At 39.7% G+C, this 26126-nt stretch overlaps 1 protein-coding gene across 6 annotated transcripts in view; it reads right to left on the minus strand.

The window, feature by feature from the left end:
* The window catches only part of pde1cb (phosphodiesterase 1C, calmodulin-dependent b), a 125472-nt gene that overhangs the window by 21280 nt on the left and 78066 nt on the right, over positions 1-26126 (minus strand). For all 6 annotated transcript variants that reach the window (XM_050074762.1, XM_050074757.1, XM_050074758.1 and 3 more), the window contains 6 exons: positions 10510-10623; positions 8458-8640; positions 4909-4975; positions 3965-4081; positions 3271-3411; positions 221-321 (listed from right to left, as the gene is read on the minus strand). In XM_050074762.1, coding sequence (XP_049930719.1) covers positions 221-321; positions 3271-3411; positions 3965-4081; positions 4909-4975; positions 8458-8640; positions 10510-10623 — 723 coding nt within the window. The remainder of the gene's footprint in view (positions 1-220; positions 322-3270; positions 3412-3964; positions 4082-4908; positions 4976-8457; positions 8641-10509; positions 10624-26126) is intronic.

The raw sequence follows: 26126 nt of genomic DNA on the forward strand, positions 1-26126 counted from the left end.
TTTAATTACAATAATAACAAAAGTTTTTTTCCCAATGTGTTCCGTCCAACTCAAGTTCTCCAGGGTAAAGAGTTCGGACTTCATTTGGACTCTCGTCCTGCCCCAGTGTTATTACTGCACTGCAGGCGATCTCAGTGTGATTGTAAAGCCCCCTCGCTGCAAATGAAAACATTGATCGGGTGAGCCACTGCCATGCATTTTTGATTTTATGATCCATTACCTTGTCTGAATGTGGAAGTTGTTTGTGGTCCCCGTGTGCTCGTAGTCGTGCACTGCCGCCGCAAAGATCATGGCAAAGATCTCAAGCTCAGTCAACCAATGCTGCAGGCAAAAAAGGAGGAGAAGAAGAAGGAGGAGAAGGAGAGGAGATGGGAGGGAAAAGGTGGGGTGCGAGGTGAAGATAATGAGGAGGAGGGGGATATTAAGAGAAGTATATAGAGAGGGGGTGTTGAGGAGGGGAAGCAACGAGATGGAAAAAAACAGCGGGATTGACAGGAAAGGAGGGTAAAGTAATGAACAGACGAGGAAGGATGGACAGAAATTAGAGAAGAGAAATGAGAAGCCAGTGAATGGAAAAAAGGGAAATACAGGGAATGGTACATCACCACAGAAAAATGTAGAGGAGAAAAGTGATATAAAGGATGCAGAGGGAAGTATTTGGCATGAGGAATGCATTACCGTCAGGGATGAGAGGAAACAAATGGGGAGGAGGAGATAGAGGAAAGGTCAGAAAAGCACAAAGGAAGCTTTAGATAAGACAAGCTCTATTGAGACTCACACCTAAAACTGTCACTTTAACACCACTTCCTCTTTGTCGCTCAGACAGTGTCTCAGTCTGGTTTGTCGCTGTTACCAAATATATTTTCTATTTAAGTTTTTCAGGTCAAGTTCAAAACCTTTTTAGGCACGACTCGTGACGACAGCAAAAAGAGGATGATGTGAAAGTAGCAGCAACTCTTAAAGGAGCAGCTTGAAAAAAATGCACCAATTTGTTTTCTTGCTGAGAGTTAGATGAGAAGATCGATACCACTCACATGTCTGTACCGTCAATATGTAGCCACAGTAGGCAGCCAGTTAACTTATGGATGTATAAACAAAGCTGGATACAGTGTTGGAGGCAGGACCCCGTTTAGTCCTATGAAAGAGCTCAGTGGCAAGTGAAACCAAAGTAGTTTGACTTCCTGGATGAGCAGGCTAACTTGGATGGGGATTTAATGATTTAATTGAGCAGCTCTCCTAGACTGAAATGTTATTGGACCAAATTGGTCAGATCTTGATGGTGAAACGAGTCATTTTGCAGGGGTTGTTAAAATATACCCACTGATTTACAAACATCTCTTTCATGATGTAAATCTATGGGGAAAAGTATTTTTGGGCCCAAAGACATCACGTCACAAACCCAGATGTTGTAGTTACACAATTTGGCCACTATGTCAAATTGGCACTTCTTTAGGGCCTTATGGAAATGGGGTGGAAACAGCCAGCCTCGCTAGCTGTGCTTGGCACATAAGCCACCACAAACACCTTGAATGTGTCAGTCTATGCTCTAGAGGGGATGGTAGATAGATTTTATTACCGTTTAACAGTGCTAGGCTAACTGTTCCCCCCATGCCCAGTCTTCATGCTAAGCTAAGCTAACTGGCCGCTGGTATTAGCTCCATGTGCACTGTACAGGCTGGTGGTTACTTTGTCAGCAATTTTTATTTTGTTTTAGTCATATTAAGTCAACCTCATTATTTTTATTTTTAGTCGACTTAATTACTAGATATTTTTAAAGAGCTGTTTATTTAATTCTGCAATGTGTTAGTTGTAGTGTTGTACTAGACTCTACTAGACATTATATTCATACGTTTTTAGAATAGGTTGTCTCCATTTGCATAAATATAGTTAAGTTAAACCTTTATTGATCCCTAGCTGGGAAATTTCCCTAACCAGAAATTGAAGCTGCACCGCTGCATTAGATTTGAATAGGTGAAAACAAAGTCTATGTAATTCTGATTTTTCTGTTTTTATTATTATTGTTTCTTTTTTAATAACCTCTTTTTTTATCAACATATCTTTGTCATTTGCATCAGCAAAATTAAGACTGTAGTCATGAGAGTTGTACTGATGCTCTTATCTAATTCTCCGTAAGAAAAGTGAAGAAGCGTTCTGTCCCAAAATGTGGAACTATCTGTCAGAAAAACATAAAACGTGAAAATAGACTTTCATCATATGAGCAACACCCACGCCACCACCTGAACCTAAAGATAAAGATGTCAATGGCCAAAAGAATATGAATAATATGGACTGTACCTGCATGTGTGTGCTTTTATTTATGGACATTTGTGTTGGCAGCCTCCACACACCTCTGTGATGTGCACGCATCTGTATGCACTCACGTACACAGAGTGGGGATTTAGCTCGGGAAGCTCAGTCGATATTGGTGACTAATCAACAGTGGGGGATGGGGGAGTCATTAAGAACAGGGTGTGGGGGTCGGGAGGTGGGTGGGTGGGGGCAACATGGCCGGTCCATCCCTCAGTATATTTCCTCACGGGGCCGGCTTTATGAATGACCTGTTGATTGTTGATTTAATGGAGTCTGGAGGGCCTGCGAAATGATAGATGCTGTTCTCCTGCTCTCCCAGGAGCCTGTGGTTCTAGCAGTAATGTGGTTTACTCCACAAGGCACCGCCCCAAAAAAACTCACTATGTCGACAGCTGTCGCAGCCACCTTATTAAGGTGATTAAATAAAAACACTGGAAGCGGGGGCGGCCGGTTGGTTGGGGACTTTGAACTCGGCTTTAGCGAGGCTAGTGTTTTTTTGTTTGTTTTTTGGAATGAATACAACATCAGAAATGCCCTAAAGTCACTCCAGTGGGAAGCAGTGAAATATAGGTCAGATGGAAAAAGAACAAAAGCAACATCAAGTATAAAGACTGAACATGAAGCAACATTTGGGCAAGAAGACAGAAAACATTTGACTTGAAATGTTGAGACAATGAACATTAATATGTGTCACATTTGACAGATGTTCTTACAAGTTGATGTTCTCACACTAGCCCTGAGAGAAAATAGGATGTGTTGTTTTTTTCAATGACAGAACAACTCATGGATTCTCCAAGAAAAATGCTGACATTTCAGACAAAGCTACAGTTAAGCTAGCATACGGCAGCTGACAGAGATGTTCTGAATATCGTGCATAAAATGATTTCACCTTCTAGGAACCAAACCAGCGCCTGTACAGTCAGATATAGATAGACAGATATACAGTCAACTCCTACTCACCACCATGCCAGTCTTGAGTAGCAAGTAGTGTACAGTCTGTGTGACATCAGCAGCGTGCATCAGGTTATGGTAGGGGTTTTTATGTTTGCTGTATCCCACTTCTAGGGCCTCCACGAATGACACCACCGCAGAGATTGGGATCTGACAGCAGACAAAACAACAGCAAATGACCACGAGCTAAAAACAAAACAAAAAAAACTGCAGACAGAAACTTCTCAAAGCTATCTGGTGATTTAAATGATGGGTCCATACAATTTCAATACACGCACACTCCCCTCAGCGCCTGAAATTGATGTAATAAAATAATGGATCGTGAGTCCTTTAGGCTACTGCAGACTGTGATTACATATTCATGTCATTTTCACTGCCTGTCTCCACTCTAAGATGCTGTCACTTAAAGTGAAGTGTCCTCAGCTATAAGACGCTGTGGAAAATGAGCTCCACGAGCATCAGATGAGATGAAGTGTGTCCAGCCCCCTTGATAATGTGGTCATTGTTGGAACACAACAACAAGATTTAATTCTTAAGAGACAGAGAAGTGAGGGTGCTGGCTTTCATCAAATCAGGCATGGTGAAGGGGACTGTAAAAGCTCTTATGATCTATAGTGAATATTTGTAGTTTCTCCTCATTTTAATGAGACAAAGGTATGGCGGTCACCAGTGGTGCAGTGCTACATATACATTTCGGCTTTACCTTGAAACGGCTAATGAGGTCATATCTTGTGAGCAATTCGTAGAATATGAATTTAAGTGCGTGATCCCCGCTGGCTTCATTTAGAGCGAAGACGTCAAAAGACCACTTGTCAACATGCTGTGTGGGGGAGAAAAAATTCATATGATGACATGCCACCACTCAAACAATGTATTCATTTTCTCAAAAACATGTGAAGGTGACGATACTGGAGGTCACGTTCCTGTAAATAAAACCAGGCTCAGACGACAGGAGTTTTAAAATCCTAACTGAGAATTTATTGCTAATCTCAAACATGCACACGCTACAAGATTTGAAAATAATGGCACATCACACACTACAGGATACCATTAAGATTATCTTGCCAGAGGAAGCATGAATGCACCGTCTCATGTGAACTCAAGGGGAAGCAGATGGGAAAAAACCGAAGACTGACGTGGTGCGACAACTTGCTGCAATGTTAACAATGCTTTGCAGTGAGAAAAACAGAAGCAGGAGGCTAAACTTATCTGGATGGGAAAATAGTAAACACAGGTTCTCTATTCTTGAGTGAGAACCTGAGGTGAGATTTTAACTGTCAGTTGTGATATCTGTCAACTGACAGTCTGACTAACTTTAGCCTGCTTGGCAACAACATCAGCCCATACTGAGGAAATCATCCAGGCTTTAACTAAAATATCAAATATCAAACATGTTTGAATGAGAGAGAGGTTTAAGATGGGCTCTGTAAACCTCTCACAGTACCAGATAATCAGAGCTGAACATCGGTACCAACTAAGGCCCCAGACCACATTTCTCTAATCGTGAGGGGTGAATCAGGCATAAACTCCTGTAGTCTGAGCCCAGCTGAACTCAGGGTATGTAGTCTTGATTTTTTTGCACATGAGTGTACAAATTTGTTATTTCATATCTTCTGCTTGGATGTGTGTGTGTGCGCATGTTAATACCTTAAGCACAGATATGACAGAAGGGGGGTAGCTGAGTCCCACCATATTGGAGGTGCGTCGGTACATCCTGTTTGGACGAGATAAAAACATCAAATAAAGCGCACTGCTGGGTTTAAACACCAGAGGTTACCACACTGGCCCCGAACCACAGCCTGGAAGGTTCCCCACCAAGACCCACTATAAACCCTCTGATCAACACGACTCAGTATGAGGTGGACTAAGTTGAGAAAAGGCAGCTGCACTTGCAAGTCTGTCATTTTTTTCACATCAATATTCAAGGTTTTGTTGAACATGCGGGATAGAATATAGATCATTTTAATAGAAAAAATACAAAACAAGCTCTGTAAGTCTTCATGAGATTAGTGGAGTCATTAGAGGCAGCTGGAAGGCAGAAAAGTTGGTGTACTTTGCTCCACATCTCAGAAAAATAGTGTAATACAGCACAGTTTGTCATTATTTTGAAAGTAAATGCCTCACAATAGCTACCAGAATGCAACAAAATTCAAGTTGGCCACTCAGAACAGATTTTTTTTCACCTCATGCTTCATCAAAGCTCCACCTTTTCATTCTCATCCTCCCTTTCACAATCTTTCCTCATTGTAAATGTCTGAAAACAGACGTCCCTCTGTAAAAACAGATTAAGACAGATTATAGCTTACATGTTTGAGGCTTACTGGTTCGAACAAATGCATGTTGTATGTTAGTGTGTGATAAAGCGCAGCCTTGGAGCGGGAGCTGTTTGCAACTCTCTGAATGATTGTGTTTAGCCGGGCTCGCCAAGGTTGTGATGATGTATAGTTGACTCAGGTGAGTGAGTCACTGTGCGGAGGATGCACACATATTTCCAACAGATTGAAATGTAAAGGAGCATACGAGTTTTCAAACCCAGTTGTAGTGCTTCAGAGTTTTCAGTTGCCTTCTCCACCTTCTCGACTGCCACTAGTTTCTATTCAGTCAAGTGCACATACAAGTTACAATAGAAAATCGAAAAATATGCACTGTATTTATGTATTCATGATTTGAATTACCTGCCCAAGGATGCAGCGTGTTGTTGTTATTGACGTTATTGTTGCTGTATTTTCTATGTACTTTTCTTGTGAATGTCCCTGTGTATGTGCTGTGCTACAAATTGCCTCTGAGGACAATAAAGTAAAACTAAACTAAAACTAAACCAATCAACAATAATCTATTGACAATTTCCTATATCTACAGTAAAATCACTCCTTTCACTTCAAGTTATCACTACTCCCTATAAATACCTCTATTATTTACTGTAGAGTTAGTCTGAGTGGGCGGAAGTTCGCTGCAAAGATCAGCCTCTCATTGGGCGGAACGAGCCACCCACTGAAGTCCCGCCCTACCACCTCCGGTTGTCTAGCAGTTTGCAACCGTTTTCAACACGTCCTTTACTAACTTTTGCTGTGTTTGATCTTGCAGGGATGTACCCCATGTCTGTTACACCAAAACCTATTTCCCCCCGACAATATTTTTGCAAGCGCACCGTTGCTGTGGCACTGCCCAGAACGATTGTTATTGGTTGAAAGAAATACAAGCAGCCGGGACATTTTTTTCTCCAATCTTAAAGTGAGAGTCGGCCCAGCCAGACCTTTCTTTTCTTGAGAAAGGTCTGGTGAGCGAGACTACTGTAGAGTTAACGGTAAATTGCAATTTGGGAAGCTTTTAAATCTTGTTTAGCACAATCATTGAGTGAAGTGTCTCTTTGTATGAATTTCACTTATATGAAAAGCAACACATTGCATTGTGTGATTGTCAGCAGAAAGTAGTGCGCATGCCACAATCACTACTTTGTTGTTGTTCCACTGTGGACATTAGGTAGAGTATACCTGCCAGAGCTGGGCAATACAGACTGGTTATAAAGGCTAGATAAGAAAATTCCCGCACATTAATAGGACAGAGTGCAAGAATTCTCCTCTCTTACCTGTGGACCTTTTCCTCCTGCACACCTGTCCACAAGATTTTGAAGGCGTACACGAGCCTCCGTATTCAAAATCTCTGGTTTTAAAGGCTGCATTACAGCAAACTGGCTGTTTTAATATTTGCTTTACCCACTTAGTCACTATATCTACATGACTGATGTCTTCTGAAAATCTTATTAAGTGAATATTTTGTAAAAGCACCAATAATCGATCCAACAATATGTCGCAATATTGATGTACTGTAGAGGTCTTCGGTCAAAAGCACTGATTTTTCTCCATATTACCAGCCCTAATTTAGACACTTAAATAAAATACTGCACAGTAAATAAAGTGAACTGTATTAGGGCTGTAACTAACAGTTAATTTCATTATTTATGAATCCGCTTGTTATTGTGATTGTTTGGTTTTGGAGTCAGAAACTAGAAATATCGCCTGGCCATTGTATGACTCCACAAACTAGTTTACATCCATGTCTGTCCAGACTCATATGTAGCCATGACAGTTGACAGTACTACCAATATGGATGCAAAGAAGCTATATATTCTAAAATGTGGATGCTTCACACACATCTTCAACGCAGCAGTACAGACGATCTGTACAGTCAACACAGCTTCAAGAACAACACCCAAGATTAGTGTCACCAATTCAGTATCTGACCAAATGTCTCCCCTGCTGCTCCTGAGTTATGACGTTGAGTAATGGTGAGAAAATTGATTTTTGCAGAACATGATGATGTCACGGTGGAGCTGACCTTTGACCTCTTTGGTACAAAATGTCATCACTATATCCTGTTAGACATTTGTGTGAAATTTGGTTATAGTAAGCAAACGAATCCTTTGTTTTCGAGGCAACAGCTTTGACCACCAAAATCTAGTCAGTTCATAGTTGAGTGGACGAAGAAATTCCCTCAAGGCATTCTTGAGATTGGGACGGACAACCCACACAATGCCTCCGGCCACGGCTATTGCTGGTGCGGAGGCATAAGTGAAAATGTCCATCACAATATCCTCGAGTATATGGTGTCATTAAATATCTTATTTTGTTCAACCTACAGTCAAAAACTCAAAAGTACTCACATTAGTATTAAACCAAGAAAAGCACCAAATCCTAAAAACATAAACACAATAATTTTCTTGATTGACTTATTGATTAATCAACTATTTGTGGCAGTGCTACAGTATATAGTAAATAAAAAGGGATTTTGCTCACTGTGCTGGATTACCTACAAAAAGCAAGTTTTAAGTCTCTACATATACACTTTTATATCAAACTAAAATGAACTCAACACAATTTCTGCCTGAGAGGTTAGAAAATCTAATTTCAAAACTCTAAAACACAATGCTTTTCAAAATGTCAGTAAAGTGTACGTGCAGAAAAGGTACTGAAAAGTGTAAGAACAATGTGGTTGTCTGTTCATTATTCAAGACTAAACTGAAGATGATGATTGATATAATTACTTTAAGTCAGTCTGGGCTACACCTGAACAATGATAGATGGGCAGCCTCAGTAGTGGAAAGATAAAGGTGACAATCCATATTAATTATTTAACATTGATGACTACTTGCCAATATGTGAGTGTGGCTGTGTGCTTGTGCATTACACACACGTTTACCTCTCAACAAATATTCCAGCCTGGACTGCGTGGACAATGCTGCGGAAGCGAGGTTTCTCCTCATTGCGCCGCAGCATCAGGCCCATCTGTCGGGTGAAGGTGGAGGCCAGCCAATCCCGCACCTCTGAGGGCACCGACTCTGACTGGATGTCACTGAGCTCATCCTCTGTGTCCACCAAACGCCTGAAAGAAGGCACGGATGTTGGGTAAAAAACAGAAACACATAGAAAAGAAACAAAGGGAGAAAAAACAGACAGATGCCGAGACACTAAGGGCTTACTAAAATATTCAGCATTTATCGCAGCTCTACTTTCACAGAGGATCAAACTGAAAATCCTAGTGCTGTCCATCAAATAATATCACCTCTTATGTAACATCAAAACATCCCAGGCCTCTTGAAACACCATGACGGGGAGTATTCAAATCCAATTGTGTGGCATAATTCTCCACAGCTACCCTGTTGTGTTGACATGTACAGGGGATCAAGAGCAAAGCCTGTTGGTCTCCACCCTCTGAACTGAATACATGTTCTTATGGCAAAGAGAAAGCATTCACATCTTGCTGATAATCATAGTGCTACATAAATTCTGCACTGGATAGGTCATCATCCTCCATCCTGGAGTGGTCGTGCCACCGCTGGCCCTAATCTGGTAGGATCTAGATGACGAGAGGCTTACATAATTCCATAAGCCTGGTCATATCTCGGATTCTGGACCTGCATTACACTATTGCCATACATTGACCTTGTGTATTCCCTAACTTAACAATTCTTTGACGTAGCAACAATCTCTCAATGACCTTAACTACGTACTTTCTGTTTAAACCAAATTATAGGGAGATGGCAGATCAGAACACACTTAAGTTTTGTTATTTTGTCGTTTAGGGATGAGAAGTTGTTGACTATAAATACCATCTACTCTCAATTGCCACATAAATATCGCACTCAGGGGTGGAAGAAGTGTTTAGGTACAGGGATAGTTTGAATTTTTTGAAGTGGGGTTGTATGGGGTACCTATCCATAGTCAATGTATTGCCGCAGTAATTTTATCATCATAAAACACGCTTGATTCAAAGTCGACAGAAACAAAATAACTCACAAATACCGCCTGGTTTGGTTGAAATTAACCCTTAATTCAGAGAGACCCCATACTGTATGTAGATATAAATGGCTCATTCTAAGATAACTAAAAGACAATTCTTAGTTTCAGGTGATTGTAAACTACTGAAAACATAGTTATGGATATTATATAGACTACCATATCTGCCAATAGATGCCCTTAAATCCTTCACACTGGACCTTTAACTGCTTTATATGCTATTGGATAGTTTAATCTATTACAATGCATACTTTATCTAAAAGGTAACTAGTAACTATAGCTCTTGAATAAATGTTGTAGATTAAAAAGTACAATATTTACCTCTGAAAGGAAGTGATAAGTAAGTACAGTACTTCGGCAAATGTACTTAGTACAGTCACCAGAAGATGTAAAGGCAAATGGGTGGCATTGTAGGTTTCTTCAAACCATGGATACGTTACATTTTGTATGTTTCATACCAATGTTTCTGAAGTGACATAGTTCTAATTACATATATAGGAGCTGATTTTGTCATCATGAGGTGGAAGAGATGGTGGCTACCAAGCTGCTGATCACTGCAGGCCACTGTTGCTTCTGTCTGACTCCAACAAACAACAAAATGGCGGCAATTCCAGTGGTGATGGTGCCACCAAAACTGTGGTATTCAGAAATGTACAATTCCAAAATGTACCCTTGCAATTAGTCTGCTTAATAAGCATTTTAAAATTAGGGTAGGTTTTGGAATGTCCCTGTTACAAATTTACATTTAGTCTATTTTTCATTACAAAGGTATGACATTCTGTAACCAAGCAAAGACACGAAATGGTTAAAATGAGACTAACAATTACAGCACAGGTCAATTGCCATACTAATGACAGTCATCCATTTTCCAAAGCCTGGCCTTTGTCAGAGCTGCACTGTTGTTCTCAATAAATGAACCATGTCAATACTTGTTCAGCAGCTATTGTTTTCTTACCTCGTCTCCTCGATGTAAACGGATTCCAGCACCGACGCTGCATACTCAAGGTTTTTCTTGAGGTCACTGAGGGAAGCCTCTCCTCTCTCCAGTTGCTTCACCAGACATCTTAATCTAAAACAGAGATCCAACAGGCCATTTAACAAATGGGATTACTCCCCTGCCATCTTGACATGATAAATTAATTTGCAGCTGATGTGAAATTAATCTGGGTGGACTCCTGGTGCACTTGGAGACGTTTTTGTTTTCTGTGAAAAACAGCCTGTCCTCTTGAACTAAATCACAAAATTGGACCACTATAGACAGCAAACACAACAAAATTTGCCCAATAGACTCAATTTAATTGATTATTTCAAGCAGCAAGCAAAAGAAAAGAGAAAAAAATATATTTTCTGCATTTTATCTCCCTTAAAAACAAAACAAAACATGTCGGACATGTTGGATTAGGATGGGACATACAGTATTTAAACTTTGTTCATATACTGATCTCTTTGCAGTCTATGTAATCCAGCTCTGGTGATTTGTCTACTTCTTTCGAAATAACTGCCTGTTTGGCATACTTTGTCATAAGTGACATTCTGTCTTGTCAAACATAGGTGTAGTAAATAACATAAACAAAGCACGTGTCAGATAGCTCCATGCTGGCTCAATACTGGGACACTTAATTGGACTGAAGACAGTATTAATGCTCTTAGTTCCACCTGTGCCTTTCCTGATATGAAAATAGAATTGTCTGCTGTCTAAAAAATCTTTGGCTGGACTCATTTGCATGTGTTGACTATCTAAAATTAGAATAGCCTTGATATTGCAGCTCTCTGTGCTCCCACATGTGGCTTTTGACACCATCAGCAATGTGACAACTTTTATTAGATTGCCTGTATAACTGGGTCAGTGTCAGTTGTTTACCCTTGACTTGAGTACTATGACAGTAATTAATAAAGACACTTAAGTGTTTTTATAAAGTTATTATAGCTTTAATGGTGGCAGTCATTTGTAAGCAATTGCTGCTTTTGTGAGTGACAGTTTAAACTTTAGCTAAAAAATAATGATAATGACCAAATATGCTAGTTGGGTTTACTGTTTGAGTTTTTATTTCAAGTCTTAACTGACTTTACATTGCAGCATAATGAGGAACTTTCCCATCGTGGACAGGTTTACATGAAAAAAAAGAGAAAAACGATTTTTTATTTTTAATGTTTTGCCCTTTATCTATGACCTTTTTTTGCTTAACGCTGCTGTAATAGTGAAATTTAAGCTGATTCATAAAGTACTGTCCATCCATCCATCCATCATCCATCCATCATCCATCCATCCATCCATCCATCCAAACCAGCTGGTATCCAGCATGTGAAATCACTGAAACGATCAAACACCATCTTCTCTTTGTCATATTTTTCCAAGACTAACTCAATTGTGGCTATAGATCAATGTGTGTAATGTTGTTTTAAATATGCTTGAAGCCTGCCAAAAGCCCACCGTAAATAGACACTAGAGAGCAGAACAGTTAACATCAATTTCTGCACACTGCAACCCCTTGCAGTATACCACCTGCTGCTGTGCTGGAGGTCACACGCTCCCCTTTCACAGTGAATGCCCACAGAGGCTACGCTTGTTGTTGAATTATTAAGCAGAAAGATGGAGAGTGGGAGGTTTCAGATGCTCTCATTGATTACATTCCATGGCTGTGGTTGGAATATTTACCAAGTAAAGCCTCCAAAATGGTTCTGTGAAGATGGCTGAGAAAAAAAAAATATGGACATTCATGAATGTTGTTTGGTTTATTTATTTTTTCATGGCCAACACTGGCATTGGGGCCAGACTGTATTGTGTCTACAGTAGTGAAACACCCTACAAGTTAGCAGATAGCATCATTTTCCACATGCAGGAAGACTTTTTTTGAACTGATGAATGAATGATGAAAGAAGCCTTAGAAAAAAAGGAATGGCACGCAATCTAAGCTGTGTCTATCTATCTGCAAAGCTTCAATGTGAACGACTGACACACTGTCTGCTGTGCAACAATATCCATTGGGAAATGTTGAAAATAATTGCGTATTTCCCCAAGTCCAACTCTGCAAAAGAGCCACACAGTCATAATATCAATATTCATGCAGAACTGACTGTTTCCTACAATTCCATGGCAATCTATGTCATAGCTGTCCAAACATTTCACTCAAGTCAGATCAAAAGTAAACTCCAGATAGCACTTCAGAAAAAATGCAATCATCTAAGTCATAAGAACACATTAGGAACCACAAACTTTTGTGGCAAAGCATCTGGTACTTGTTGAGATATTGTAGTCTGAACCAAGTGGTGGAACGACCAACTGACCTGCACTGCCATTCCTAAAACCATGTTGCCAAAAAGAATAACACATACATTTAATATCCTATTCTTTTCCTTTTGTTGAGTTTTCTAAACCAACAAAAGTTATGTTCACATTCAGTGTTACTCACCAAAATGCATTGTGTGTATCCTTGAGGCCTTATGTATCAAGAGAATTTCCTTTATCATAGAACATTTGCATTGAATTGAATTGCATTGAATTTCCCCTCAGGGGGATTAATAAAGTAAATAAACTTAAAACTTAAACTTAAACTTAAACTTAAACTTATTTAAGTATAGTATGGCATTTAAATCCAGAATTCTTTAAATCCATGTTTAGTGCTTGCAGTCTTGCTTCTTCCCTGACTTTCCCGACACATTGCAGCAATTCTTGGTGTGTTACAGCCACCTTTTGATCACCAGAATAGTGTGACACCATTGGTAAGACTGTTCGAGATAAACAAAACATGGAACCACTCAAAGGAAAAGTGCTCCATAGAGCTAAGAAAGATTACAACAAACTATATAGGACCTTCAAAGGTCCAGAGTGTAATATTTAGGGGGATTTGCTGATTGCAATCAGCTGAAGCCTGAAACATCTCCCGGTTAGGATTCCTTCAATGTTCATTGTTCAGGAGGTTTTACAAGGAGCCAAATTATCCGCAGAGGTCTCTTCCTCTCTAAAACAAACAGACGAGGTGATTTGAACCAGTAAAAACACTGAATAAGCAGATTTACATTACAAATCAGTAATAGATACTGTTTGGCATGTCATGGCAGGCATGTAGTTTCACACAAGAAATCTGTTTTTTTCCCAAGGCTCTTTTCACACAGAGGGGCTGCTAACTACAGTGGCTGGCGCAAAAATGAGAATGGTCCTCTCTAAGGACTGGCTTATCCATTTTGAACTACTGCAAGCACATGGCAGTGCAACATGCCGATCTCCGTATACAGACCTGCTCCCTATGTAGATATAAACTGATTCCAAGGTAACAAAAACATGACCATTTGTAATTTCAGGTGATTGTACACTAAAGAAACATATTTATTTATTAAATTATATTCCATTTCAGCCAATATATCCACCTATATCCTACACACTGGACCTTTCCCTGTGGCAGCAGCTTCTTCACATACTGAACTCTCTCTCTTAAGATACTGACAGCTAGGCCTGCCTAACTAAAACAGAGGAAGTGTCTGGCTGCCTGTATGTATGTATGTCTGTCCTTCAACTTTTGACTTACACTTGGTATATGTGTTGCTGAAGACCCAAGGAAGTGCACTGTCAAGTGCAGGCTCCTGGGATCCACAGGACATGTTTATAGTGTATTACTCCTGCCAGAAGTGTATTGCACAGTGTACTGAGAGGGGACTCCTTGTAACTGTTACACTGCTGAACGGCTAGCTACACTACATTAAACAGATGACGGAAGAGAGACCAGAGATTTTACAGTGCCACAAACTCAAACATTTCAAGCATCAACAATGTAACTTACAGAGTGAAAACTTTTCTTCCCAGAAATATCCAGGCTTTGAATTCAATGACGCCATAAAATGTTCATGTGAGCTTTTGCACCCAAATGACGTGTATACTCTAGCACTGCTAGGGATGCAACTATGTCATGGTAGATGCATTGTTCAGGACCCAAGGAAATGCATTGTGGATTGTGAAGTTGTTTGGATGAGAGTTTCTTGACAAAGCTGCAAGCAGCAATACCGGAGGCCAAGCAATCGACCCATTATGAAAAGGCACATTTTGAACAGGCACTGCACTAGTTTTAAGAATCATAAGGAAGTGAATGGATGAAGGGTGAGCTGCAAGTCTAGAATCACAACGCATGTCATTTGGTTGGCACTAATGATGGTTATTAAGAGCAGCTGTGTGCCAGTGAGCTTCCCTTCTAATATACAAGAATAGAAAAAAATACCCTACCTCCTTCAACAAAGCTCCTTGTCAGACTATAATTCACCATAAACGCTGAAATGTGTTCAGTTGGTCATTTGCTTTGATTTTCCATCTTGAGTGATGCTGGCACACTGTGCTTACTTGGAAAGCCAATGTTAAATGATATGAGTACATGTACTGAAAAAAATGTCTCTGATGAGTGCTGCTGTGAGAATGCTCTGTGACAGGCTTATTGCTTTTGTTTGGCTAACAATACTGTTAACTCAATGGCCAATCAATTTTTGTTGTTTAGTCGAAAGACAATTTACCAGATGTAGAGCATCCAGCAGGGCTTTATAATGAGAATTAGTGTTTTTTTGAAGTGTTGAGATGAAAGAAGGAACAATTTAGACATTTTCTGACATCCCTTTGTCACTGGCAGGCTGCAGGAGAAAAGTTAAAATCTGTTCAAAACAATTCAAAAATTAAATTACTTACTGTACAGTACTGAGCAACTTGGGCTTCTTTTTAAAGCTAAAAACGAAGATGTGATGATGAGCTGTGTGCCAAAACATATGATAAATCAGTGTCTCTGCCAACCAAAACAAAATTGGCTCATTTCACCTGCTGTCATTACCCAGACAGGCAACACGCTGGGTTAATAGCACGGGTCAGGCCCAAAGTGACTCCTGGGCATAGAGCCAACTGGGAAATTCAGTTTAAGACAGAGAAAAATCCATGTAATTATCTGTGGCTTAATGCTTGTAGTGGTGAGGCAGTGAACTCATTTTCTCAATTTCTTCCATGATCAACTTCTCACTCTTGCCTTAAATGCTTGGTGGTAAATTAAAGGGAATCTGCAAGACTTTTGTAAGTCAAACAAGTCAAGATCCTAACTTTTGTAACCATGCCTTAAACCCTGTTTTTCAAAAGGGGGTCTGAAGGGGAGTGTAATTTACAGTAGACAACATTTATGATAAGCTAACTGTTACCCATGAATCTCTGTGCAATCATATGAGCTAGCCAGTGCTAAATCATTGTGTGACCCTTATCCATAATGGCAAGGTTAACTAGTAAGCTAACATTTATGTACTATTGAAACATATAAGCCAGTTAGCTGTATTGTTATTCCAAGTGTACATTCTTGTGAGCTACAATGGCTCATTTTGTATCTTCTAGAAAAAGACTGACACACCGTTCATCTCAGAAACCATTGGTGAAAGTGCAAAGGGTGAGGCTACTGCACCTAGCCGTGCTACAACTGCTGCTGACATAGCAGCTACAGGCAAAAACAAACAATAGAAGACCCAAAATACTGAAAATTACCTCAAGTGCAAATTATTTTTATACAGTATCCATAGTAGGGGGTCCCTGCTCTGTCTCTCTTTGAGCTAAAGGGTCTTCAGGCTGAAAAATGCCAAAAAACCCTGCCTTAAACAAAAGGCACCACATGAACAAACACATTTTATGCTTTGCATTTTGTTTGCAGTTCTGTAACCCACATCTTGCAACATTATTTCTTACATTTAAAACTTCATTCAAGAATGAAACTCCCTTAGACTCACTAGGAAAACACGCCCATTGAAAAACATACCAGATACTGTCAACACCAACACACATGAAAAACACCTATACACTGATTGAAACCCAATCTGTCTGATAATAGCCACTACAAATAGAGCTTGGGTAAGCTCACTTCTTTTGTGAGAACTTTGCAGACATGGAGGCAGTGAGAGAAAGAGGAAGAGAGAGAGGACTTGGCAACAGACGGAGACATATTTCAGACAACATTAGGGCCACTTTGGTGGACCGTGTCATAAATCACGGCCTGCTACTCCAGCTCCTGATTCGTCACACAATAGCGTTTATATTATGGACATTTCAGGGGCTTGAAGTTTTGACTGAATGTGTCTCATGTTGTAGACAGATGTGTTGTCACCTAAGATAATGTTACTTTCCACGGGGCTGCTTATGTCCATGACTTGTTCACCAGCCACAATGACTTCACAGTTGTTTTCTTGTGCCGTTACTCCCCATTTCTCAATCTGACAGCAACATATTGTATTGATTACTGCACTGCAATTCTACTTTTTCTTTGTGGTTTTTGTTGTTGTAAAAACCTGCAATGGGAAAAAGTAAGATGTATATTAAATACATATAAATACAAATCATTTTCATTATTATTTTCATTATTGATTAATGTGTTGATTACTTATTGTTGATTAATTAATTGTTTGGTCTATAAAATATCAGAAAATTGTGAAAATGACAGTAAAAGTCAAATCAGAAAGGTGAGGAATTTGGCCTTGCCTTCAAATATCTTGCTTTGTCTAGCCAACCAGAGACGTTCAAAACGACTAATTTCCCTGATGTTTAAATGGAAATTTGATCTTATGCAGATCTTTATACCTTAAATTTTAAGAAACCATTTGATAAGTATTAATGACGCAGATAAAGTTATGAAGAAGAGCAGCACAGTGCAGCTATAAATATAAATGTAAATAGTGGCACTGGTGTGTATAAAAGTATAAACACAAGTTACTAAGTGTATGCCAAGTGTATTGCTTTGAAATACATTTTGCTCAAACTACTATCCTGAGAATATTACTAATACATATACATGAGTTGCAGTTGTCAGTAGTGATAAATATGGTGAAGGCACTGGACTGAGCTGCTTCCGAATGTGACTTTCAATATTTATACAGCACAGATGCCACAAGCTGAGCTTCATATAAGCAAAATATGAATGTTTGAAAAATACTGAGGATAAAGAAGGAGGGCAGGAAGTTGGTTTATAGACATTGGGGCCACCATTGGAATCCATTCTAACCAACATAAATTAAAGCTGCTCACAGTTCCTGTTCTCTCTGAAAGATTAAAATCCAAAAACTGCTGTTTTCTGTGAAAGATTAATATATTTTTTATTTGATAAGCCAAAAATAGATTCTGGGTGGAGTATTATTTAAAGGTTAAGCCTGCAGTCTGTGGATGCTTTCCTGGAGTCCACTATTTTTTATCACATTAATTTGAGAGAATAAAGAGTCTAAAGAAAGGACAATTGCATATGTTTTGTACAGACTGTAAAGCCCTCTGGGACATTTAAGGTTATATAAATAAACTTGATAAAGTTGCACTAGAATACAAGCAGATTAAACTGCTGCCTCTGTTCAATCTGAAAAACACTGTGTCATCTGCAAACTAATGTAGTCTGACAGAGATTTTTTTTTTATTGGAGTTGCAGGAGTAAACAACCCACAGCCCTGACTAGCTCTATATCTGGAGTTCAGGGTCTTTGGTGTGAGCTTCTCAGACTTATTATGTGATGTCTCTTGTTTGACAGCTCAATATTTCACTGACAGCTGCAGCCAGGCAGGGTCAGCTGGTAAAGCCTGATCTGTAGGAGCTTTGATAGCATGCTGTTGAAATTCACCCTAGAAATCCTGGCATGTGTACTTGAGCCGTCATGACATGAGAAATTGCGGTGCGGTGCCATGTTCAATATGTCACCACAGACTCTGAGGGTAAACTATAAGTGGTCGGACAGGGAGTCTGTGCTGGCTGGGAAGTGGATGAGGACATTTTTAAAAAGGTGTGGTCAGAGTAACATTTTTAGGTAGGGAAACTGCATTTACAAGAGAATAACAACCAAAAGGCAAATGGCTTCTGAATGGGAAAACAATATTTTGCTTTTAGCAGAATATACACAGGACATACAGCATAATACAAACATTTGTTTACTCAAGTATCAGAGTTCAGGACTTTTCCAACTCTGTGCTTTAAAACTGAGTTGAAAATGGACTTTCGATTATTATTATAATAGGATATGAAACATTAATCATCAGCTACAATCCTGCACCCAACGAACTTCACCTGACAAGACACCCCAGATAAAACAAAGTTTCTGTGTGTGCTGATTTTAAGATTCTGGGCTATTTTGCTTCCAAAACATGTCTTCTTTGGAACGCATGAAAAGAAACATCCAAAATATATATTAAAGGGAAATTTCGCATGAAAAGAAACATCCAAAATATATATTAAAGGGAAATTTCAGTTTATTTCAACCCGTCTCCTATCGTCCTAAATTTGTTTCAAGTCACTAGTGACATAGAAATAATAGTTAGCATGTTAGCCGTTAGCCTAGATACAGCCGTAGCGTCAGACCTGTTAAAACTTAATTGAACGGGCATCCTTTCAAGTGTAAAGTTATTCCACTAAACAAGCTTTTTCTCCACAAAGACCGCCTCATATCGTTAGGATAAATGTCAGAGAACATACAGAAAACGACATGTAAACGTGTTGTCTTACCTTACCGGTGTGGTGCCATGTTTGTTGTTTACCATTTAGCTAAGGCTGCAACCAGTCCCATTCCTTGCAACAGAGGTATTCCTCTTCTGTGGGCACTGGGGTACAGCATTCACAGGTAACGTTACACCACCAATCTCCAGAGCTAAATCCTTCCAGCAGCCATTCCTCCTCTGTCATCCTCTAACGTTACCTGTTGTGCCTCTCTCTCTCCTCCTCCGTTCTTCAATTTCACGAAGCTCTTCATCAGTGTATTCTGGCTCAAATAAATAAGGGCGGCCATCGCCTCTCGATGTGGAAAGCCTGTATACTAACATTCCACATTTAGGTGGTCTTCCGAGTTGTTGTCTTACCTTACGGTGTTTACCGTTTATCTCTGCTTCCCAAAGCGCGGCCGAAATATATATATATAAATATATTCTCATATTCTGAGCCAGAAATCTCCAAGTCAGTAGCACTTACATACACCAAACTTTACAGTTTTATTCCTACTGATATTCTGCAAGTTTTTACAATGGGGTTCATTCATATATTATTTATGGCCCAATTTTTTTTGCAATTTGTTTTCCTGTAAACATGGCAAAAAACGATTTTTAGGGCTACTGACAGTACTTCCTGATTTATGGGGTGATACAAAGATATCCCATCTGTAAAAACCTTTTGAAACTGGCATTAAACAATGTTCAAATTTTTGTTCCAGAAATGTGTGCATATCACTGCATATTTCATTAGACGATGCCTCAATGACATATTTAGGCAAAAGGTAAGGTAATCAACTGAGGAGGTTTCTTGGTGATATCTATATGTTAAAAATTTTACCCTATTCACTTGGGGTGTCTCCCATCAACTAATAAACTTCCTAATATTGTCTCATGGGTGTATTTCCCCACCAAATTGACAAATTCCAGTGGCCACTAGGTTAAGCAGGCCACTGACAGAGTGAGACGAAGACATGAGCCTCCAGCTGTCTGCCTCTATATCTGAAGATGAGAGATTTATTTGTTTTCCCCCAGAGAGGGTGAGCAGAGAGTACAAAGAGGAGATTAGAGTTGGTATTCAGCATCTTCCTCCTCTACTCTTATTGCCTCCAGTTCTTTGGCCTCACCTGACCTGCTCAGAAAGGAGAATGGAAATTTAAGAAATGAAAGGACCGGTGTCAAACCAGAGCCGCCCTGCAGTATACAGTGGGGCTCCACAATGCTCAACCTCTCGACAGCTGTTGTGACAGCCAGAAGTGAGCACACCAAAAAAAAGGAGAAATTAAACAGGAGAGGGTAACATAGCAACGGTTCTCGCCTTCCTCTAACAATTGCTTTGTCACTCAAGCAAAAAAACACTCCCTGCATACCCGCAGGGAAAAACATTTTAAAAAATGAAACCTATCCCATTCTCACCTAACTCATAATAAAAACAGGTCCATTTCTGCTTTGAGCAGTGGCAGCGACAGTCAGGACCTATTTTCCGCACAGCAGAAAGCACGACGCTGGTTGGGCAGAGAGCGCTGCCAGGATGCAAAAATTGGTCACTGCCTGTGTTCCAATAACATTCTAGCCTAGACGGTGTGTAATCAATGGCCTAGGGTCAATGTAATCACCCAGGGAGATTAGCATGCTTTCAGGGAACACACAGGTTTTCAGTCTGATAAGCAGAACAAGGCCTGTAAAAACATGATGACTCAGTTAAGCCGTGCTACAATGTATTCTGCAGCCTCGACCGTGATTTGTGACCGTAGCGGAGGAGAGATTTGTCAATAAAATACTAGAGTCCTGGGACATCTACGTTTTGGCAAGACAGATAGGGTGCAGCAGGAATCTGAGGCAGGGTTTAATCTGGAGTTGGCCTCTGATCAACAGGAAACAGCTCAGTGTTTGACTTGTTCGATATTTGATTGTGGTGAACACTCAGTTGCACTCTAACTCATTTGTGTTGTTTCCTCTAAATCTTACAAATCGACTGATCAAGAGATGACTTGCTGTTGAAAGAGTAGTGTGATGTATTTAAATGAAAAAATGTGCAATGTTCATATAACTGTAGCATGTTTAAATTATTCTGATGGCTTATATTTTGTTTTTGAGGGAAATTTAACGACCCTACTGAAACCAGATGGCACCAAAATAAGGAACTTTGCATTTGTGTGGCAGTTTTCTCATGTCTGAATTGATTAAATATTTTTCAAGCAAAATCATCAAACATTTACAAGTAAGAACTTCTCAGATGTAATGATTCGCTGCTTCATTCTGTATTATGAGACAGTAAACTGAATAACTTTGGCAGACAGTTTACGACATCTGTGTACATTTTTACTTTTTTTTTCATAGAGCAAATGATTAATGTCAATAATAATGAAAATAATTTGTAGTTGCAGCTCTAATTTGAATGTAATGTGTTTCTACCTCAAGAGATGCATTGTGGAAAGACAGCAACACATGCACAAGTTATACATTTTTATAGATATATATATACATATATATATATATATATATATATATATATATATATATGCATATACATATACATTTGAGATGCTCCTATGGCAGTGGCCATCAGCCTTATCTAATCTATCTTATCTACGTTTTCTGTTGAGTCACATCAATTTTGCACAGGCTAAAGACGAACAGCGTCCTGATAGAAAATGTGTTTGGGATGAACAGAAAACTTCCCCAGGCAAGGGGGAGGGCAAGTTAACGTTAGTTAACTGACTTAACCGAGGTTTCCTTAATTGACTTACTTTATAATGCTTTTAGCTCTTTTTATCTAAAATGAGTATTGGGTACAGTTGTTTCAAGAAGAATTTTAATAATCTTAACAAAAATAAAGCATGCAATAGTTGGCACCTGGGTATTTGAATTAAGAAAAGCTTTCAGTTTTATATTATTTAATGGTTAAAGAAGTATTTCACTCCACGAAAAAGATGATCTTTTCATGAAACTAGGCTGTCTATAGAGAAGAAAGATGCTTTTGCCCAAAGGGTAGGAAACCTACAACTACCAGAATGCACTGCACCGCTCTGAACAAATAAACACTCTGGCTGGTCTGTTTTGACACAGGAAACAAAATGGTGGTCGATCTCATTTTACAGTTAAACGTTAGGCTAAAATATGTTGAGATTTGAAATAGGCAACGCAGTAACCAAATCTTGGTTGACATTTTATCAGCACTGCCTAGTTTTACTGTTTGATCTGAGTGTGGTCTGTGTTTCAGAGAGAGAGAGAGAGAGAAGGGCAGGTCTCCCTTGATCTGCGTCAATACTCTTTGAGCCCGTGGTAGCGGGCAAACGATAATGAAACGAAGTGCAACCATAGTTCAAGCAACAGCCTGAGAGCTCCCTGGGAGATGAACGGGAAGATTTGGGTGCTGGTAAGATTGAGGAAGTCTGAGTTCATTGCTGGTTTAAAATTGGCAGAGTATCCCTTTAATGCTTATGCGTCAAGCTAGTTTGCTATTCAACAGTCAACACTGATATCTCAAATTAGAGACTCACAGGCACCACAGGCCAGCAGCAGATACTTCAAATGATTCCACACTTTGGATTGAGTTATCACTGCATATTAAATCAGCTTGGACAAAAACTAAAATTATATATATATTTTCATTTCCTTACAAGCAATTTAATTTTCATATTATACTGGAATTGGGAAAAAAGGAGCAGAAGTATTAAGAATGCATTATTTATATGGGGGACAACAGACAAAACACCATTTGAGTTTCACAGAAAAAGCAAGCTGAGAGCGATTTTTTTAACATGTTAATGTGTGTTCCCTTTGAGCTGTTGATAACAAATTATTCTGCACAAATTTCTAAAGAAGAAAAATATTAAAAATGAAATGCATTGTTGTAAAATGCCAATTATCGTCTGATTCACAAAGCATCTCTAGTACAGACAGTACAATCCAGTGTGTCCTGTCTTATTCAGTGTTGCTCTGGAACGTGAGCAAAATGCCTAAATAGTATGTAAATACAAATGTTAATGTGACACCCACACTGTCACGTTGGTGGCCATTCAGTTTGGGGTGGGAACAGCAACAGCAGGCTCTGTGCTGAATGTTTCTCCTGCTGTTAATGGCTCTAATTAAAATTACAAATGCTGCTGCAGTGCAAGCAAGCTGCTCTTGCTGAGGAATATTGGTAACTCCTTCAAAAAAGTTCTGATATCTGTTCTAAACAAAGCCTTTCCCGTGGGAGGTTGCAAATGACAGATGTGACAAGAATGGCGGGGGACAGAAGAAACCTTAAAAAAGATCAGTGGTTGGCTGAATGCAGCCCACTCATGTCAAAGTCTGCCAATCAAATCCACAAGATAAAGTAAAAAAAAAAAAAAACTTCAATAACGCTATGAGCACAAAATAAAAACAGAGAGTCAAAATCCTTTGTTCATATTGTAGAAGGTGAAATGAATTCAGTGGTTTAATGCAGCAGAGACAAAAAGGATACATTCAGTGATTAGACCCCATAATATATTAACTGTTCAGTCTTTGTTCAGTCACCACCTTTTATGCTCGGCACCAAACAGACACCCTTGAGCTATTTTGAGAGATCGTGCAGCCTTTTTTGGTAATTACTGAAACAGAACAAAATTAGCAAGGCATTAATACATAATTCACTGAAAATGTCAATTTGGCCAGTTTGGGTCAACTGAACTGGTGTTGGATACATACACTCACCAGCCACTTTATTAGGTACACCTTGCTAGTACCAGGTTGGACCCCTTTTGCCTTCAGAACTGCCTTAATTCCTGCTGTAAGTAGCCATCAGAAGATGGGTACACTGTGGTCATAAAGGGATGGACACGGTCAGCAACAATACTCGGGGAGGCTGTGGTGTTTAAACCATGCTCAGTTGGTACTAAGGGGCCCAAAGTGTGCCAAGAAAATATCCCCATTACATCACCACCACCAGCCTGAACCGTTGATACAAGGCAGGATGGATCCATGCTTTCATGTTGTTTACACCAAATTCTGACCCTACCATCTGAATGTCACAGCAGAAATCCAGACTCATCAGACCAGGCAATGTTTTTTCCAATCTTCTATTGTCCAGTTTTGGTGAGCCTGTGTGAATTGTAGCCTCAGTTGACTTCATGATTTAAAACAAATGTCGGCCAGCGGTAAAATGTGTGAGGGTCAATAGCCCCCACTACTTTCCCTCCTACTTCCAGCACCCTGACTCAGACCAAAACTAGCTCCAAACTCTGCCATCATTGCAAGCTCAACTTCACAGTTCTGTGACTGCCTCTTGCACAGTTGAGACACTATCATGTTGACAAAATCTGTCCACAAACTGAGAGACAGACAGGCATATAAACACCTGCTAAATACTTATGTGTTACTTCCTGCTACAACAGCTGTCACCATGACCACATTGTGCCATGATGACACACACACACAGACTCACAAGATGAAAACAATGCCAGCTGTTGTGACGTTATCACAGCTGGTAATCAACGTACCAATAAATACTAATAATGTGCTGATGAATTGCCAGAACACTGAGTTGTGTAGCATCTACGTAAAACAGCAAGCCAGTATTACAATAGTTATTACATGACCTCATCCTTGCATACCACCACCTTCAGTCGTCAGCTCCATGTAAGGCTATAAAGGTTATTTTTATTGCCTTTAATGCAGCTGTGTAGCCTTTGAACTGTGTTTCAAAGCTGCTCCAGGCAGAACTTTTATGTACAAAATGTAACAGTCTTATCAAAAGTGGACTGTGAAGGGCAAAGAAGGTCACTTCAGATGCTTTGAATTCTCCCTCTTCACTTAAATGAAACCAGGGTGTTTTGTTTGACCACTGGATAGAAGTCGTTTGACTCTGACAGGCAGGTTAGTGAATATAAGCAGACTGTGTGGAGTTTGCTCACATCGTGCCGCAATATTTCTATGAAGCTCAAACACATTTCAACCATTTACTTTTTGCTGCCATTTGGAGCCGAGGCTGATAAAGACTGCTTTGGGCAGCTTTATGAAGTGCATGTTTCCTCTGGAGTGAGCTTATGAGATGGAGTTGTGTACTCACACATACATGTCTGTGAGCAAAGTATTTAGTGTGTAAATGTGAAAAGTGAATTTTCTGCACATTCACTGTATCAACAATGCAACCAGTTTCAACAAAAACGCATTGGAAGCAGGACAACAATCATCTTTTTATGTGTCCATGGTCAGACCAATGTGGACATAAAGATATAAAGCCGTAAGAAAAACCAGCTTCAGCAGATTCCAGCCTGCACACAGTGACTCAATGAGAGGCAATGGACCGTTTGGCAACAGCAGAGGGTGGGTGTTTGATTTACCAGCAGCCAAGTCATCATTTTAAAAGGTTGAGCATCCATCTGCCATATGGGCTTTTATCCTCCCGCTTAATTCTGAAATAAAGCACCGTGAATTCACATCGCAACCCAAGAATCTTAATTCAAGTGCAATCTCTGACATCCAAATGAGGTTTACTTCACATCAGATGACAAAGGAGAAGACTGCCCTTATCCAAGAAATGACACAAAAGGTTGTTTGTTTAAACACAGAAAAGAGAATTCAGTTTCTTGGGTCTTAGTTTTGTCTTATTTGACAGTCGGTTGTGATAGCATTGTGTGCTCCAGACTAATTGTTGAGACCTGGGAACATGACAACAACAATAAAGTCTGATGGAGCAAAACCACAAGAAATCTGAAGATCAGACATCTGTGAACAAGCCAAGTTTAGCCAAATTATCTACACCGCACCACACGGGATAAATGGTAGTAGAAAGTTGAACCAGAGAGTCAGTAAACTATGGCGGCTGTTTACAACGGGCCCACAGTAAAGTAGCTCAGCATTTCATCCAATTTTTCCCAGTGGCCACTCACTGTATTGCAGCAAAAAAAAAAAAACCTGCAGCCCAAAAGCATTTTCCCATAGACCACTATTATAAAGGAAATGCCTGTAAAATTGGTGACACCTCAAACTCCAAACAAGGTCACTTATGACCCTTTCTATAATGAATTTTGATCAATGGGGGATTTACATTTGTAAAACTTTCCTCAAGCTGAGAAGAGTGATCTAAAAATCCATGATGTCATCACAATGTAACGTCTACGAGCCAATAGGAAACTCGTGGGTGGAGCCAGCGGGAAA

The sequence above is a fragment of the Epinephelus moara genome, chromosome 21 (genome assembly GCF_006386435.1).
Source record: "Epinephelus moara isolate mb chromosome 21, YSFRI_EMoa_1.0, whole genome shotgun sequence".
Classification (NCBI taxonomy): domain Eukaryota; kingdom Metazoa; phylum Chordata; class Actinopteri; order Perciformes; family Serranidae; genus Epinephelus; species Epinephelus moara.